Source organism: Cervus canadensis, chromosome 5 (genome assembly GCF_019320065.1).
Source record: "Cervus canadensis isolate Bull #8, Minnesota chromosome 5, ASM1932006v1, whole genome shotgun sequence".
Lineage (NCBI taxonomy): Eukaryota > Metazoa > Chordata > Mammalia > Artiodactyla > Cervidae > Cervus > Cervus canadensis.
This window is the reverse complement of record NC_057390.1, coordinates 15,851,898-15,871,969: the sequence shown is the minus strand read 5'-3', so window position 1 is coordinate 15,871,969 and position 20,072 is coordinate 15,851,898. Positions and strand designations below refer to the sequence as shown.

The following is a 20,072-nucleotide window of genomic DNA, read 5'->3' as shown; positions in this document are numbered from 1 at the left end:
CTTCTCCAACACCACAGCTCAAAAGCATCAATTCTTCATTGCTCAGCTTTCTTTATGGTCCAACTCTCACATCCATGCATGACTACTGGAAAAACCATAACTTTCACTAGATGGACCTTTGTTAGCAGGGTAATGTCTCTGCTTTCAAATATGCTAAGTTTGTATTCTTTAATTTGTTATAAGTATGGGTTATCACCTGGATAGAGAAGTTCCTTTAGCATTTGTTGTAAAGCTAGTTTGGTGTTGCAGAATTCTCTTAGCTTTTGCTTGTCAGTAAAGCTTTTGATTTCTCTGTAAAATCTAAGATCCTTGCTGGGCAAAGTAATGTTGGTTGTATAATTTTCTCTTTCATCACTTTAAATAGATCCTATCACTCCCTTCTGGCCTGCAGAGTTTCTGCTGAAAAATCAGCTGATAAACTTATGGGGTTTCTTATACACTGTTTTTTGCTTTTCCCTTTCAGTTTTAATATTTTTTCTTTGCATTTGCTTTTTATTATTTTGATTAATATTGTTTTGGTGTGTTTCTCCTATAGTTTATCTTGTGTGGGAGGACCTGTCAGAGCTTCCTAGACTTGAGTGGCCATTCCCTTTCCCACATTAAATAAGTTTTCAAGTATAATCTTTTCAAATATCTTCTCAGGCTCTTTCTTTCTTCCTTCTTCTTCCTGAGACCCCTAAAATTTGAATGTTAGTCTGTTTGGTGTTGTCTCAGAGTTCTCTGAGATTGTCTTCAATTTTTTTAATTTTGTGTTTGTTCTGCTCCTCAGTAGTCATTTCCACCATTCTGTCTTCCAGCTCAATTACTCATTTTTTAAACCTCAGTTATTCTGCTATTGATTCGTTCTAATGTACTTTTCATCTCAGTTATTGTGCTATTCATCTCCGCATGTTTTCCTTAGCCCTTCAATGTTTTTATTGAACATTTCTTGTATTTTCTCATTCTTTCTTTGCACTCTATTTTGTGTGATTTTGGATCATCTTTACTGTCATTACTCTAAATTCTTTTCTCATGTAGTTAAAAAAATATAAGAATATATTTTCTCTTCATATATTTGGTTTTGTAGGTTTTTACCTTGCTCCTTTGTCTGTAACATATTTTTTCTTGCCTCTTTTTTTTTCTTTTTCTTTTTTTGAATGGGACTGTGTTCCTGTCTTACTGATTATTTGGCCCAAGGTTTCCAGCACTGGGGTTTGAAGAGAGTTGGGTAGAGGCAGGTCTTGGTGTTGAAATGTGTACCTCTGGGAGACCTCACTCAAGTTAATATTCTCCAGTCAATCAGAGGTTCCTCCCATCTGCTTGGGCGTTGACATCCCTACCACTGTCAGCTAGGTTCCCTAGGTGGGGAGATGCAGACTGCATTCTCCTTGGCTCCACCTCAATATGTCGATTATTTTTTGCTAGTATTGTCACTGTATGTCTTCTCTAATAAACTTTATGTGTGGGTGAGATGTTTGTATCATTTGGAAACATCAATATATATTTATTGACTAGATGAATGACTTTTGAAATACAGAAATAATTTTAAAAAGTTGCGTGTTTCAGGTATACTAAATTGCCCCTCTAAACGATCAAACCCACAGAGGCAATGGGACATGAAAATGTCACAGAATTTATCCTCCTGGGGCTTTTTACTGATGAGAATGTGAAAGTTGCCTGCTTTCTGCTATTTTTACTTTGCTATATTGCGATTCTCTAAGGGAATCTGCTCATTCTTCTCACCATCAGGGGCAGGTGCCTCGGTGAACAGCCCATGTACTTTTTCCTCAGCTATTTGTCCTTGATGGATGTCTGCTTCACCTCCACGGTGGCACCCAAATTGATCACTGACTTGCTGGCCCAGCAGAAGACCATCTCCTACAACAGCTGCATGGCCCAGATGTTTTATGCCCACTTCTTTGGAGCCTCTGAGGTCTTCTTCTTGGTGGCCATGGCCTATGGCTGCTATGCCGCCATCTGCAGACCTCTTCACTACATGGTCATCATGAACAGACAGCTGTGCTATGTCTTTGTAATGGCTTCTGCTATGGGAGCCTTTAGCCATTCATTCATGCAAGTATTAATTATTATTGAACTTCCTTTCTGTGGCCCCAATCAAATAGACCACTATTTCTGTGATGTATTCCCTTTGCTGAAGCTGGCCTGCATGGACACTAGACTGTGGGTGATTGCAATCATTACCACCACAGGGGTGTTGTCCATTTTGACCTTTGTTGCCTTGGTGATTTCTTACCTCATCATCCTGTCCACCCTGAGGACTCGCTCATCCCAGGGCTGCCGCAAAGCCCTCTCCACCTGTGGTTCACATATCACTGTGGTCTTCATGTTCTTCTTGCCACTCATTTTCACCTATGTCCCCACGGCTGATTCTGTGAGGAACGACAAGGTCTTTGCCCTATTTTACACCATGATTGTCCCCGTGTTCAACCCTCTCATCTACACCCCGAGAAACGTAGACATGAAGAATGCCATGAGGAAAGTGTGGGGCTGAGATAAACACTCTGTGGGAAGATTAACATCTGGCTGTCCTGCTCTTTGACGGATCTATTTTATCCGCACAATGGTTAATGTTGACAAGTACAACAGATACAGAAGGATCGTGTGCTATCATTCAAAGTTGCAACCCTGAAGAGCGAAGCCCCCTCAGCCACTCTCCCCTATCACTTGACTGAGACTGCACCCAAGGGGAGTGGATCAGATGCCCTTCGGGTCCTTTCCAGCTCTGACACTCAGGAACATTCTGTCCTGTGTATTCCCTGACTTGATGAGTGCATTTCAGCACTTTTTTCAGGGAAAGTTGGGAAGACTGCATGGTTGGCTTTTCTGGCCTCTTTCAGGAAACAGATAATCTTGAGTGAGACATCTCTCACAGAGCTTTCTTAAAACACTTCCTTTTTTTTTTTTTTTTTAGGTTTCCACTGCAATAATTTCAAAAAAGCAATGCCAAAAGTTTTACAAGTGTTGTATACTTTAATTTTTTTTACAGTAACAAATCCTGCATCTAAAACAATGTAATTTATATAATTATTCCACTTACACTACACTTACAGAAATTGTAATTAAAACTTAGTACCTTATTGTAGGTAATTAAAAGTCTTGAAAAATGAGCAATTCTTTTCATTTGTATAAATGCAATTCTATGACCATATTTGTCACTTTATTTAAACAATATTTATGAGTATATAAAACTGATGTTCTTTGTAAATGTGCAACATGGAATATCTCCCATTCTGTGAAATGTCATGAGCTTAAGAAGGCATATAGCTGAAGAAATGGATGCTCCTGGGATGCATTTTGTTAATCCTTGGTCTCATCATGCTAATAATGTATTTTGATGGTGTCTTCCATTAGTCAAACTAGATAAATCTGTCTCATTTTCCCTCAGACAGGTTATCATTCTATGGAGAAATAAAGGTGATTAGACTAAGAAACAGGTATAGCCAGCTGACAACTGGGCATAAACTAAAATCTTTTTTGGGAACATTCAGGTGTTTCCTTAATTTAGATGAGAATCTTCAATCATCATGAATTTTGAAGAGAATTCTGAGGTCAGGATTCTGATCTCAGACATCTCTTAGGTGTCTAGGGTCACCTAAGACTTGGAGGGTGTGTTCACCAAGTTCTCAACTATGAAAGACACAGACTTCTTATCTTCTGGTGCTCCATCTTCTTCACCTCACTAAGAAATTGCACTGTATACTCTTAAAGAATTATTGTCCCAAAAAAAAAAAAAAAAGAATTATTGTCCCTTGTACAACAGGAATCTGCACTCTAAAATGAAGTATACATATGCAGAAATTAGGTATATCTTGAAGATTTCAGCAACAGTATTTCTCTTCCAAGAAGTCCTTGACATGTGTTCTGCTTGAAAAGTTAGGAATCTTAGAATATAAGGGGAGGCAGACAAATAATGGAATATCTAGAAAAGGAGAAAAAAAGACTAGCAGAGCAAGTCAGGGTTTCTTTTTGATGTAGGTCTGGTGGTGACTACTTTCTGGTGTATTGCCTGATTCAGGAAGGTAAAGGAAAACAGAAATATCTATAACTGCATGGGCAGCTAACTCAAGTGTTAATTTTTCATAAGATTGCCTTTGTAGCTTAGGCCACTTTCTCCAGTAATGAAGTACACTTTCTTATTGTGACAAATTCACTATTGATTTTTTTTCCCCCCAGAAGATGACAAATTTTAAGAATCTCTTTGAATATGGCTTGGATTACCTGTTGTTAACTCTCTTCTGAAATTTATCAACAAGGGAGGGGTGAAAATGAATCTACCCAAGTGTGATTATCACTATATCCTTCTCTTCCCACATATTATTCATGGAAAAATAGAGGGAGGGGGACTTGCTGCAGACTTAGGTCTTTAGAATTTGTCCTGTATTTATATAACCAATCTCCTCCTCACTCTCTCTAGCTAGCCTTTTATACTACTCCTTTCAATTAGCTAATTCTAAATGTAATCATTGCTTTTATTTATTAATTCAGTAATATGCCTCAAAACCCCTACTCCCAGTTTGATCGCACTATTCTTGGATAAGTTAGATAAAAAAGCCATTCCAAACTCAAGGATTATATAATAAGCATTAAGAATCCTTGCTCATGTGTCTTTGGGTCAACTGGGGTTCAGTTGATCTAGGTCAAGCTTGACCAAGCTTCATTCCAAACCTCAGGGTAGGTTCACATATACCTTATGTTGTTTTATTTTTTCTCATGAAGAAAATAGAAGCTCTGTCTTAATCTTCTGAGACTGAATTTTACGTTCTATATGTGTGATATCCGAGTGTACCACTGACTGTTATGAAAGCACAGCAATGAATACCACTCTCTATACTATGGTGCACTTACCTTGTGGATCTTTATATATATATTCACTAAACTTGTAGAAAAAGCAATATTTGTAAGATTTTAATTAAGTGATGAAGTTGCATTGTACTTGAAAACACAAAACAAGCCAGGTTACCATGTAAGACCTGGACACATCAGAACACCGTCAAAATGAGGCGCTTCCATGGGCAGTCTCCCAGAGCTCCTCTGATTGAGACTGACTCTGACAAACTTCTGTGAAGTTTATAAAATCAGTGGGGGAAACCTGAATACTCTTTCATATTGATCTCGGCAAGGCAGCTGTGAGCAGTGGGATGATGAGTGATCTTAATTCCCTGCCCAAGATTTGAACCTGGGGAGCCTGGCTGGGGTGGCTCAGATGGTAAAGAATCTGCTTGCAATGCAGGAAACCAGTGTTTGATCCCTGGGTTGGGAAGATCCCCTGGAGAAGGGCACGACAACCCACTACAGTATTCTTACCTGCAGAGTTCCATGGACAGAGGAGCCAGGTGGGCTACAGTCCGTGGGGTCACAAAGAGTTGGACATGACTAAGTGACTAAAACACACACAGAGCCTGAATGGAAACCAAGAATCTTAGCCACCATACCAGCCAGGGCTAGAGTCTAGAAGCTGTTTTTCCCTGTATCTCTGTCCCCAGTGAAAAATTCATTTATCATGGAGGCAGAAACTGTAAATGAAGATACAAAGTTTATTATTAGAGATGTATCACAGCAAGAAGTGGAAGAGTACATAGAGAAACTGCTTGTTAAGACAGAAGCAAGGACGAGACACACACTCAAAGAGAAAAAGTGTGGGTGTCCCTCCGAGTGAAGGGGAGTGCAGTAAGGAGGCGGTTAAGTCATTTATATAGGTCAGTTCTTTCAGGTTTTATCTATCTTTAGCCAATTATCTGGTTTCTTTTTCCACACTTCACCTACCCTGGGGCACTCCCCTGGATGAGCAAGCACCCCTCCGCCAAGAAGGATCTCGGAGTGAAGGCTTCTGGGAAGAATAAGATTCATTATAGCCTGCCATTACCACTTGGCTTTTGACCCAGATGAAGTCTTTCTGCACATGTGTAATGTCTCCCTTGTCTAAAAAAGAGGAGGAGGGAGGTCCCTTAATCTTTTACTCAAACAAGGTTTTGCCCCTCTTTGTCCTTGCCTTGACTATTTCTTTGACTATTGCCATGACTATTATCTTAAGATGCTTACAAGAGACAAACACTGGATATTTACCCTGTTTATGTTGTTACTTTCATTTTCCAGAGCAAACAGGAAGCTGTAAATGCCTTAACTGGAGCCCACCTATCCAGTGTCACAGAAAATGCCAAGAGTTTTAAGTATTCAGCCTGAAGCCCACTTTGCACCCCATGAAATGTAAACAGGAGACCAGCTGTAAACATCTAAATTGGAGCCCACCTGTCTCCTACATCAATATGTTTTGCTTCTCAGTCTTTGAGAGTATTGAATCTGTCAGCTTGTATCTTCTTCAAGACTTCAGATCATCAATATAAATAACTCTCAGTAGTCAAGTCTTTGATGCAGAAACATAAAGGAAAGAGTATCATGGAAAAATTTATACATGAATTACAATAATTTATCCCACAATTTTCTAAATTCAGTTCAAGTTTAGTTTCCTTTTAAATAGTAGAACAGATGGGAATATATATCCAAGGTAGGACCCTTTGGAATTGATTGATTCAAAGACCCTTTTGTGCTCTAAGATCAAGTATCATCTAGTCCCAGTGTTTTCAAATTTTTGATGTGCCACTACCTGTATAAAAATTACCAGACGAGCTTGTTGAAAATACAGATTTTTTTTTTAATATATATATACCCTCTAACATTTGTGGAGATGGTTGGCTGGCATCACCGACTCAATGGAGCAAGTTCTGGGAGTTGGTGATGGACAGGGAAGTCTGGTGTGTGTCAGTCTTTGGGGTAGCAAAGAGACTGAGTGACTGAACTGAACTGAACTGAACATTGGTCTACTGAATCACAAATTCTTAGAATAGATACTGTCATCTTTTCAAAAACATCTCAAGAGGATTAAAATGATCAGACAAGTCTGGAGAGCACCGACCTAGTTACCATCTTAAAGCTGAGCAAACCCTCAGGTTCACAGAGGTCCAATGAGTCTATGTCCAAACTGGGGAAATAGATATGGATTCATGTAGTCAGAGGCAAGGGGTCTTATAATTTTTAATATCTTTTAACAATTATAACTTTGAATGTCTTGCTGCCTTTTGATATTTATTATCTTTTTTTTTGTTTTCAATATTTAATTATAAATGAAGATCATTCATTTTTGAAAAGAATACTCCCTTTTGAACCAATGGCATGCATTTCAAGACAAGATATTCAGAAGAATGTTCTAATATAAGCAGAAGCTGTGGCTTCCTTCATTTAATCAATAATGTTATCTACATCTTTTCTCTTTATGGTAGTAGGTAAAGCAGACTTATCTTTAACTCTGAGTGCTCCAATAGCTGAGATCATTGTGGAAGGTACTGACAGTGTACAGTGCTTAATGTATCAATAATATGTGCACACCACACACACACACTCCAAAATCACAATCACAAAGCCACATATTGATGGTAATTTAAATAATCAGACTTGTGAAAAAACAATGAAAATAAATGGCAGAGAGATAATCAGTGATGGGTTTATTGCTGTGGAAAAATAAAGCTTAGGTCGGGCAAAGAGAAGAGGAATGCATTACTAGGGCAAGTATCATTTACCTAAGAAAGGTACATTCATTTGTCCAGAATGATTCTCTCTAGAGTCCACAGCTAGAAATCAGGTTGTGCCAGTCAAGGAAGCAGTGATAAATGACACTGTTTTCAGTAAAGGTGTTTGGTTCAAACATTGGAGGAAATATGGTTTCCCAACCATGCATTTCAGTAAATTACATTTACCCTCTTGATTAACACACAGTCTTGTATTCATCACAGATGTCTTTGGTATTGTTCAGTTTAAGTTTTCCTGTTAATCACTTTACATTAATAGTGATGGCTGACTACAGACTACAAGAGTCAGTTATCAGAAGCATATAAAGAGAATGCTGAAGTTAAAATGTGGATATTAGGGGTAATTTTTTTTTTTCCAATAGACTTATTGTTTGAGTAAGGAAAATGAGTCCTAGAGAAAGAAAGCTTTTTCCCCAAACCGGAGGATAACAAGTCTTTTGCTTTCTACGCCTGTGTTTTATCTCTTTGACATCCTGCCCACAACCCCTCACATCCAAACCTTACAAGGTTTAGTTTTGCTGTTTTGGAGGACTTGTACCAGAATTCCTTAGCTCAGATTTTGGTCATTTTTCCTGAATCCTTTCATTCAAACAACATACACATATCAAATGTTCATTATGTAAGAACCATAAATCTAAACACTAGAAAGTAGCCTTAAGTATCAATACAATCACGGTGAACTCTCATTCTTTAAAGAAAATTGAAAAAAGGAAAGAAATAAAGAGGGGAAAGTCTGACCATGCTGAATTTCTGAGTTTGATAGGATTTCTTTGTTCTAGATATTTCAGAAAATTATGATTATGAAGTATTAGAACAAATATAATCATAATGATAAATAATAACTTGTTTCTGTAAATGTGTTATTCTCTTATTTGTTCCCTCAAGACACCCTGTGAGATCGTTATTATTGTCTTCACTGTGCAGATGAGAAACTTTGAGATCATCCACCTTGGATTGTTACTTTTTACTATTTACCATTAGCCTCCCAGAAAACCCTCCTGCCCCACAGTTTCTTCATTGCATTTTTTACTTCTGCATTTCTCAGTGTATAAATCAGGGGATTTAACATGGGGGTGATGATGGTATAAAACACAGCCACCATCTTATCCTCTGAAAAGGTAGTATCAGGACGCATATACATGAAAGTACAGGGACCAAAAAAGATGATGACCACGGCGATGTGGGAGCCACAGGTGGAGAGAGCTTTGCGCCTGCCTTCTGCTGACTGCTTTCTCAGGGACACCAGGATGATGGTATAGGAGATTAGCAAAATGACAAAACTCCCCAGAGCGATGGTACCGCTGTTGGCTGTCACAACACCACCAACAACATATGTGTCTGTGCAGGCGAGTTTTAGCACGGGGTGAACATCGCAAAAGTAATGATCAATCTCATTGGGTCCACAAAAGGGTAGTTGGACTACCAGAGCCACTTGGATGATGGAATGTAAGAACCCACCTATCCAAGTCCCCAGCAGCATTTTATTGCATCTGTCTCTATCCATGATGGTCATATACCATAGGGGTTTACAAATAGCCACGTAACGATCATAGGCCATTACAGTAAGGATGAAGATCTCAGTACAACCAAAGAAATGTACCCCAAAGAGTTGCAACATGCACCCCACATAGGAGATCGTTTTCCTTTTGGCTAATAGGTCCACAATCATCTTAGGAGCTGTGACTGAAGAGTAACAAATATCCACAAAAGACAGGTAGTTGAGAAAGAAATACATAGGAGACTTGAAAAGGTTGCCCACACAAACTGTCAGTATGATGAGAAGGTTTCCCAGAAGAATGACCATGTAGAAGAAAGAAAATACCACAAAACACACTTCTTCAATCTCTATGTTTTGAGAAAGACCCAAGAAAACAAATTCAGTTACATTGCTTATTTTTTCCATGGAATTAGTTTAGCAGGTCAAGTTCCCAAGAGACAATTACATTACCTGAAAGTTAAAAAAAAAAAAAAGTAACAAAGACCAGCAACATTTATTTTTAACTCAAAACAAATGAATAACCAGAATTGATAAAAATGGAAAAATGGGTCCTTACCACTGCTTAGCATGTATACCTAAAGAAATGGAAGTGGACATATTCTACATATTTTGATCATCTTATGTCAAATGATAGTCCTTTCAGATTTAGACACAAAGTTGAAAGAGATAAAATAATCCTCTAAGTCACACATCTAACCAGCCCTCTCACTTCCCTCATGTTTCATAAAGATTCTTTCATCTGTTTCTAACAATTTGCTTCTTTCTAATCTGTCTAAGGCACTCAACTGAAATTTGAAACAACTTTTGAGTTTGGGAATATGACAACATCTATATCCTGAAAATGTTCATATTACTTTTCACACACACACACACACACACACACACACGTATTTTCCTGTCTGAATACTGCTATGAGTGTTCAAATAGTTGAGACTGGATGATGTTGCAGGTTCTTCTTCTTAAGGAACTGTGATATTTGTATACATGAGTTTTTGTTCCCATATTTGATATCAAACTCTCATAATAAAGAGTGATGTGATATAGTAGAAAGGAAAGCAAAATTATGCAAATCTGATTCTGAGATATTGGAGCTATACCTCTAGATAAATTGTTAAGCTTCATGGGGCTTCTATTATCCCACTTGCAAAATGAGAAAGTTTTAATTTCACTATCATCTATAACATAAAGAGCTATTTCTACTATGAAATTAAAAAACAATTCTTTCAGCTTGGAATAGCCATAAAAACCTGAAAAGGAGGCAGAAACTGAAGAAAACAATGAAAGAAACTGCTGGAGTAGAGTTGCTTTACAGTGTTGTGTTCATTTCTGCTGTACAGTAAAGTGAACCAGACACACATATACATATATCCCCTTTTGTGGATTCCCTTCCCATTTAGGCCACCACAGAGCACCGACTAGAGATCCTCATGCTATACATGAGGATTATCATTAGTTATCAATTTTATTCATAGCAGTATACATATGCCAAGCCCAATCTCCCAATTCAACCCACTCTACACCCCCCCATTGGTATTCATACTTTGTCCTCTACATCCGTCACTCTATTTCTGCTTTGCAAATAAGTTCATCTATACCATTAATAGTGTAGGATGGGTAGATACATTGTGATAAAGCCACACAATGGAATACTATTTTCCAATCATAATGAGTGAACTAACGCTACTCAACATAACAAATTTTCACAAGAATACATTGTAGAGTGGAAGAAGCCACCTACACAAAAAGTTGCTCTGTATGACTCTGTTATATCAAACTTAAAAGGGATCAAATTAAAAGAAACTGTTGGAGGCACATCAAGATATGTTTGATTTAAATGGAGGGGAGGGAAGTCTTACCTTCAAACTCAGTGTTTGAGGATTTCCCAGGAATTGCATTGCTTTGGTATTTTATATATTTATCTGTTAACATCAGTAAATAAATAGATATGGCTCATTCCTTAATCTCACTAGTCCTTCATATTTACTTATAATGGATGACTCTCCAGTGGTGTAATGCCAGACACTCTAGTGAGGTCACTGCAGCATATGTACAAATAAGGGGCATGGGGAATACCTTTGATTAAAGCCTTTCTCAAGCTGTTCTTCAAGCCAAGCTATAGATGTATTAATAAATGATTCCTTTAGTTCTGGTTTAGGATAGGATTACACAGAGTCTTAGGTAATCATCAGGAATTCTATTGACCTGAGGACACATCCCCCTAAGATCTGTTAATTCCAACTGAACTCTGTGCTCTAAGGTATGTTTTCTAGCAATGTTGTTCCTGATCTGTAAATTAGACTTGATAGCATAGTCATTCCAGGTGTGTCTTCTCTTTTACAGTAGAAATAATGATAAAAACCATAATAGATATAATGACAACCCAATTCAGACTCGAACACATCCCTTAAAAGTTTCTCATTTTGCAGGAGGGATAGCAGAAGCCCCATGAAGCTTAACAATTTATCTAGAGGTACAGCATCATTATCTTAAAATCAGATTTGCATAATTTTTCTTTCTCCTATACTGCATCTCTTGATGTAAGAGGTTGATATCAAATAGGGGGTCCAAAAATTCATGTACACTCTCACTCTCCTTTTGTTTTTCCTCCTGAATTAAACAAAACATTTTATTCTACACTCAGAGAGTCCTTCGGTTTAAGAGACCTCAAATCATAGCAGTTTTTGACAACTGTGAACAATGTGACTTGCTTATCATCTAAAAGAAACCGGTCATTTAAAATCAAGCCTGGGGATTCTGTCTCCATTGTCCATCCTGTAAGGTCAAGGAAGAAAGCGTCTTTCTCCCAGAATCAAGATCCACCTCAAAGAATTTATTCCTCCACATTCTGAACATTCCAAACATACTAACACCTCATTTATTTTGAAAGTCAAGCATTTTCCTACTCATATGTCATTAGTATCCATCTCATAGTCTGGTTTGCATGCACTTCATCATTTTATTATCATCTTAAAAATTTTATTCTCCTGCTATTTCTAAGAACATTGTCTTGCAATTATATTACAAGCATTCAAAATATAGAAATTTGATAAAATTCTCTCTTTTCCAAAAACCTTCAATGTTAGTTTTAGAATTGAAAAATCTCACCAGTATTGTCCAGAGCTTGGATTTTGCTTTGTTTTTCTATCACTCCTGAGATAATTTGGGTGCAACTATTCAAAACAAAGTTAAGAGTGATGCCTTAAGAATTACTTTGTGAATAATTGGTTTCAGAGAATCCCTGAGTCCAGAAACTCAAAAATTGGTAGAATTTTGTTGTTCCTGGTCTGTCTCTCACCAACTGAAATCTGCCATTTTGCAGTACTGTTGGCAACAAATGCTGTTTTCTCTACATCTTATATGGTCATTTTAAAGAGAATGATACAAAATGTTAATGACCCTGGGGAAAACCTTTCTCCCAAAGTACCCTCTATAATCAGAACCACTTCAGAGAAGAATGAGCCTTAATTTCCAGATGTCTTTTCATTTTTCTAAAAAAAAAAAAAAAAAAAGTTGAAAGCTTTTAACTTATTAAAGTAAAATACCAACATACCATTGTAAATCAACTATACTCCAATAGAAAATAATTTAAAAACAATTAATTTGTGCATTTAGAACAATAACACTATTCCAAAGCATTTCAGTAAACATAGATATAAGATTATTTTATGGAGGTTTATCTTGTTCAGTGGAATGATGTGCATGTATGCATATATACATATATGTAATATGGTTTACTTGATATTTAAATAAATATATTTATTAAAAAACATCTTTTTGGAGGTATTTCTCTGTTGAATTTTAATTGCCCTGCTTTTAAAAGTTCCACTTGATTGGAAAATAGTATATTCAATAGTATTAGCACCACTTTTTCTTTTTTAATATAGTTTCTGGTGATTTCTGGAGAAACTGGTGGGAACAAATTCACTTCCAACCTATATTTGGACAATCATAATGCAGGCTTTCATTCTTTTACCTTTTGATTGCAAACTGTTATGCTTGACTCTTGACCACTGATATTCTTTCTTATTCCTCTTGTACTTTTTCCTTTCCCCTCATTCTTTCTTTAGTTTCTTTCTTCTTCCTACTTTCATCTCACCTCCTTCTTCATTTATAATAAAATGTCAAAAAGCAACTAGTTCATACTTCTAGGGAGAACTTATGAGCTGCCCATTGCAGCTGATTTCTTTATCTCACTGAAGCTTTTAATAGACACTATGGATTCATTTTCCAAGCAATTTGTAAACAGGACAGGGAAAGATGCACATAGCCATCAAGTTTTCTTTTCCATGAGCTAAAGTTCACCACACAGTTGGGCCATTTTCTCTGCAATTTCTGGCCATGTACTCTTCCTGTAGTTGTAGCAGAAAACAGAGTCCCGAGAGCACCAGGGGCATTCATAGTAGCAGGAGGGAGTTTGATGGGAAACTTCTGAGCATATTTAAGATCCACTCATGTCACCCAGTATATACCCCTCATCAGCAACAGGGAATCTCTGGGGAAGAATTCCAGGAAATTTTCAGTGTTTTTCTTTCACTTTCTGCCTGTGTGTGTGTAAGCTTTCTATTGCTGTATGTTGGCAAACAGAGCTAAGTCAAAAATCAGTGGGTTACCACCACAAAGTTTAATCCCCAAATTAGTAGTTTAAAAATCGTAACACCACAACTTAAAGGCTTAAAATAAAAACACTTTATTTGATCATAATTCTGCAGTTTTCCTTGTACTCACCTGGGTGGTTCTTCCACTGATGCTTCCTGACCTGAATGTTGTAGATGCTCCAAGATGGCCTTGTTCATGTGCCTTTCAGTAAATTCTCTCTCATTCTCCAGCAGCATCTACACACCACGACTGTTTCAGGGCAGTAGTTGTTTCACAAAAGCTAAATCTTCAAGGTCTCTCAACCTAAGCTTCAGGAATCATACAATATCACTTTTCCCACATTCTGCTCATGTATTTAAAATTTTACATGTAATACTGTTACTGAGGGATTCCCAGATGGCTCAGTAGTAAAAGAATTCACCTGCCAAAGTTGGAGACAGAGATGTAGGTCTGATCCTGGGTCTGAAAGATCCTCTGGAGGAGGAAACGGCAACCCACTCCAGTATTCTTGCCTGTTAAATCCCACGGACAGAGGAGCCTGGTGGGCTAGTCTAGGAGTCACAAAGAGTTGGACATGACTAAGCTTGCACAAATTTTTACTGACCCTTTGAGTCAGACTCCAACAGGGGTCTCCCTGTCCTTGTTGTTCAAGCCAATAGAATGAGAAGAACTCAGTTCAGAAGCAAAGGAATGGAAAGTGTGTTCTTTGAGCAAAGAATGTGAGGAATGAACTGGCTTCAGAGCAGTGGTCCCCCGCCTCTTGGATCTAATGCCTAATGATCTGAGAGGGAGTTAATGTGATAATAATAGAAATAAAGTGCAAATAAGTGCAGTGTTCTTGAATTATTTGGAAACCATCCCCTAGTCTCCAATTCCCTTGTTTATGGAAAAACTGTCTTCCATGAAGGTGCTCCCTGGTCCCCAAAATGTCGGGAGCCATGGCTAGAGCACAGTATCTTCCTGACACCCAGGCTGTGGGCAGGGCTGCTGAGGCTGCCAGCCTAGAGGAGGCGGAGTTCTCGCGGGAACATCCAGATGTGTTGCTCCGCTTGCACTCAACTGGCCGCCGCCATCTTGAATCTCTGAGCTGTGCTTGGTCCTTCTGCCTACCTCTTTGAGCAGAGCCGGCACAGCCCTTCAGCAGAGCAATTATGGTCTGAAGCACCAGCAGGAGGCTTCTGCACGTGGCATCCCGTGAGCAAGTGAAACCAGATGAAACACAAAGGAAAAGAGAAAGGTTAGTTTTTTTTTTTTTTTTTTTAACCCTGCTTCTAATATTATTGCCAGGGACTTCCTAATGGGCTTAGCTGGTGAAAAATCCCTCCTCTGTCTGGCTTCTTATTCTCGAGGGATGCGGAGGGGTGATAGTCTGTCTCTGTAGTTGTTTCCTGCTGATTTCAGGCATCATCATAGCCCTGTGCAAAGAAGCAGAGTTTCCCCTCAGCCACCATTAGGTATGTTTGGTTGTTACCAAGCTTCAGCCCTAAACATTCATCTTCATGAGATGAACCCCAGTTTTCTAAACTTTTGGAGGAAAAGGACATTGGACACTTTCAGATACATGAAAGAGTAAAAGTATCTAGGTTTGCCTGTGGGCAAATATGCCCTGATGTCCAGCTTCATTGGCCGGGTCTGAATGTCTCTGGTCAGGCTTTGGTTGTTTTTTGGAAAAGAAGCTTCAGGTCAGAGAGGTTCACAGGGGTAGTCAAGGAGGCCATTGTCATAGGTCGTTTCTCTGGAGGTTGAGGCTTGGGATCCCCGTTCACTTGAGTACGATGACCCCATGAAGTGATCACAGCAACTTCAGCATGGAATGTGTGGTTAGGATCACCAAGTGGGGTTGTTCTACCTAGGAGTGAGCTGGTCTTGTAGGTTGCTGCTTTTCCTGGTTCTTAGACTCCCCCAGCCTTTTGGCCAGAATAGATGGTGGGCCAGGTCATGGCAGCACCTAGTTACCATGTCATGTGAGAGCTTTCACAGATTCTCCTACCTGGAGGACACACTTGAACTGTTCAATTTCAAGGTATTTAGGGAGTCCATTCACTCAGGATAGAGGAATGTGTCTACAATATAGGAGTTCAAATGCATTTATTTTTAACTTATCCCTTGGGGCTAAGCACATGCAAAGGAGGGCAGTCAGAAGCAAATTAATCCAGTTTTCATACTTTCTTTTCTGTTTTAGATTTATTGAGGTATAGGTGATTTACAATGTTGGGTTAATTTCTGCTATATAGCAAAGTGATTTCAGTTATATATATATATATATATTCAGTTGTGGGAGCAGCTACTCTTAAGCAAGGAGGCCACCCCACTAAGGAACCCTATAGACCATAACCTGCCAGGCTCCTCTGTCCATGAGGTTCTCCAGGCAAGAGTACTGGAGTGGGTTGCCATGCCCTCCTCCAGAGGATCTTCCTGAACCAGGGATTGAACACACATCTCTTACATCTCCTACATTGGCAGGTGGGTTCTTCACTACTAGCACCACATGGGAAGCCCATTTATCTATATTTTTGGCTCTGCCAGGTCTTAGATTCAGCATGTGGCATCTAGTCCCCTGACCAAGGGTCAAGCCCACACCTCCTGCATTGAGAGTGTGAAGTATTAGTCATTGGACTAGAGAAAGCCTTGCTGGGCCCATCATTTTTCATCTATTTGAACCTCAGCTTTTGAGGGTAGTGACCGGGACCTGCCATTTCTGACCCTTTGAGAACATTCTCTGTCCTAGTATCCCTCTTGTTGGCATGGTGCGCTGTTGGGTTCTGGTTTGCTCTCCCTCAGAAGGAGCAGGCGTCAGGTACCTTTACCAGAGCCAAGAATCTCTGTGGGTATTAGTGTAGATTCCTGTGCTGACCAGTTGACACTAGAGGGCAACAGTCAGTGGGCAGACTTGAGTGTGGGCCTTTTTCTTTCTCTGACATTTCTTCCTCTATATATTGGTTATTAAACACCAGGTAGTCACTGCATTCCCTTCCAGTGTCTCCGGGTTAGTGGCAGTATAAATTCAGATGCCTTCCCTGTGGTGCTCTAGGAATGCTGAAGGATTTTCTGTTGGCTCTTGATTTTCTTCATCTTATTCCAAATGACAGGTTTATTTCCTGCTGCCTGCATTCCCTTTAAGATCATACGTTTATAATGGGTCAGCCTCCTCTGCATTGTCTCAGTAGTCCCAGTTGGGTTTGTTATCTGGACCGCTTGATTCCAAGGTCTGAAAATAGTGTGACTTGCATTCTGTTCTCTGTACCTGCTTCTTCTTGGGTTTAAGACAAACCAACAGCAACAAAAACAAAAACACCATTTGTTCCCCCATTAGAAAAATATTAAGAAAGCTCTGGATGTCAGTCCAGGTGGGGTCATGGGTCAGAAAGACTCACCTAATCAGATTCTCATCCCCCACACTAGCAAAGTAATGTTCAAAATTCTCCAAGCGAGGCTTCAACAGTCCATGAACTGAGAACTTCCAGATGTTCAACCTGGAGTTAGAAAAGGCAGAGGAACCAGAGATCAAATTGCCAACATCTGTTGGATCATTGAGAAAGCAAGAGGGTTCCAAAAAAACTTATGCTTTATTGACTATGCCAAAGCCTTTGATTGTGTAGATCACAACAAACTGGAAAATTCTTAAAAGAGATAGGGATACCAGGCCACCTGACTTGCCTCCTGAGAAATCTGTATGCAGGTCAAGAAACAATGGTTAGAAATGGACATGAAACAATGGACTGGTTCCAAATTGGGAAAGGAGTACGTCAAGCCTGCATATTGTTAGTCCATTTACTTAACTTATATGAGAGTTCTTCATATGAACTTCCAGGTTGGATGAAGCAAAAGCTGAAATCAAGATTGTTGGGTGAAATAGCAATAACCTCAGATATGCAGATGACACCACCTTTATGTCAGAAAGCAAAGAGGAACTAAAGAACCTCTTGAGGAAGGTGAAAGAGGGGAGTGAAAAAAAAACTGGCTTAAAACTCAACATTCAAGAAACAAAGATCATGGTATCCTGTTCTATCACTGCATGGCAAATAGATGGGGAACCAATGGGAACAGTGAGAGACTATTTTCTTGGGCTCCAAAATCACTGCAGATGGTGACTGCAGTCATGAAATCAAAAGGTGTTTGCTTCTTGGAAGAAAAGTTATGACCAACCTAGACAGCATATTAAAAGCAGAGACATTACTTTGCCACAAAGTTCTGTCTAGTCAAAGCTATGGTTTTTCCAGTAGTCATGCACAGATGTGAGAATTGGACTACAGAGAAAACTGGACATTGAAGAATTGATGCTTTTCAACTGTGGTGTTGGAGAAGACTTTTGAGAGTCCCTTAGACTGCAAGGAGATCAAACCAGTCAGTCCTAAAGAAAATCAGTCCTGAATAATCATTGGAAGGAATTATGCTGGAACTGAAGCTTCAATACTTTGGCCACCTGATGTGAAACTGACTCTTTGGAAGAGATCCTGATGCTGGGAAAGATTGAAGGCAGGAAAAGAAGGGGATGGCAGAGGATGAGATGGTTGGATGGCATCACTGACTCGATGGACATGAGTTTGAGCAAGCTCCGGGAGTTGGTGATGAACAGGGAAGCCTGGTGTGCTGCAGTACATGGGGCTGCAAAGAGTAACATATGACGAAGTGACTGAATAGAATTGAGGGGCCAACTTTCCCCATCTCCCAACTAGTATTGGTCCATGCTCTATTGCATAGGAAGATGAAAGTGAAATGCTTTTAAATGCTGCAGTTTACTGTAATTGTTAAAATTTTTGAATTTTACTTGATCTTATTGCAGTTTACTTTTTCTTTGTTCCCTTTATAACTTTCTTTCCTGTTTTCTTTTCAGTTTAGTAGGTGTTTTTGTCTACTATTAAATTCTATCTTCTCTATTTACATATTTTTAAACAGATTTTATTTTTTTTAGAGTAGCGTTAGGTTTGTAGTAGAATTGAGGAAAAGATATAGAGATTGTCCATGTACCTCCCTGCCCCACTCATGCATTGCCTGCTCCATTGTTTTTAATATTTATTTTTATGTATTTATTTATTCAGTTGCACTGGATCTTATCTGAGGCATGAGGGATCTTTAGCTGTGGCATGAAAATTCTTTGCTTAGTTGCAGAACACATAATCCAGTTCCCTGACAGTGGATTGAACCCAGGGCCCCTGAATTGGGAATTGAGGCTTAACCACTGGACCATAAGGGAAGTCCTCCCCTCTACATTGTTAACCTCCCACAAAAGTGATGTATTTGTTCAATTGATGAACTTAAGTTGACACATCATTATCACCCAAAGTCCAGAGTTTACATTAGACTTCACTCTTGGTGATGTACATCATATGGGTTGACAAATGTACAATGATGTGTATCTGTCATTATAGTACCACCAAGATGGTTTCACTGTTCTAAATGTCCTCTGTGCTCTTCCAATACTTGAATCCTTGGCAACCACTGAACTTTTTACTGTCTCCAGAGGTTTTTTTTTTCTTCCTAGAATGTCTTATAATGGGCATTGCACAGTACATAACCTTTTAACATTGGTTTCTTTTACTTAAGAATATGCATGTAAGATTTCTTCTTGTTATTTTGTGCCTTCATAGCTTATTTCTTTTTAGTGCTGAAAAATATTCATTTGTCTGGATATACCAGATTAATGATTTACTGAGCCAATCAGAACAAGACCCAGTTTCCCCCTCAGTCAGTCTCTCCCACCAAGAAGGTTCCATAAGCCTCTTATTATTTTCCATCAGAGGGCAGACAAACTTAAAACCACAATCAGAGAAAACTAGCCAGTCTAATCACATGGACCACAGCCTTGTCTAACTCCATGAAATTATGAGCCAAGCCATGTATGGCCACCCAAGACAAATGGGTCATGGTGGAGCGTTCGGACAAAATGTGGTCCAATAGAGAAGGAAATGGCAAACCACTTCAGTATTCTTGCTTTGAGAACCCCATGAACAGTATGAAAAGGCAAAGAGATAGGACACTGAAAGATGAACTCCCCAGGTTGGTAGATGCCCAATATGCTATTGGAGATCAATGGAAACATAACTCCAGAAAGACTAAAGAGATGGAGCCAAAGCAAAGACAGCACCCACTTGTGGATGTGACTGCTGATGGAAACAAGGTCAGATGCTATAAAGAGCAATATTGCATACAGATGTGGAATGTTAGGTCCATGAATCAAGGCAAATTGGAAGTGAACATTGACATTTTAGAAATCAGCCAACTAAAATGGACTGGAATGGGTGAATTTAACTCAGATGACCATTATATCTACTGCTGTGGCAAGACCCCTTAGAAGAAATGGAGTAGCCTTCATAGTCAACAAAAGAGTCTAGAATACAGTACTTGGATGCAATCTCATAAATGACAGAATGACCTCTGTTTGTTTCCAAGGCAAACCA

At 39.0% G+C, this 20,072-nt stretch overlaps 1 protein-coding gene and 1 pseudogene across 1 annotated transcript; one reads left to right on the top strand and one right to left on the bottom strand.

The window, feature by feature from the left end:
- Positions 1-1,588: 1,588 nt before the first annotated feature.
- On the top strand, positions 1,589-2,491 carry LOC122441557 (annotated as a pseudogene).
- A 6,056-nt stretch (positions 2,492-8,547) lies between these two features.
- Positions 8,548-9,483, bottom strand: LOC122442577 (olfactory receptor 4S2). The gene has a single exon (XM_043470439.1). The coding sequence runs from the start codon at positions 9,481-9,483 to the stop codon at positions 8,548-8,550; it is 936 nt and encodes a 311-aa protein (XP_043326374.1).
- Positions 9,484-20,072: the final 10,589 nt, after the last annotated feature.

Coding starts and splice junctions, on each gene's coding strand:
- LOC122442577 (XM_043470439.1), bottom strand. CDS start 9,483: ATGGAAAAAATAAGCAATGTAACTGAATTTGTTTTCTTGGGTCTTTCT.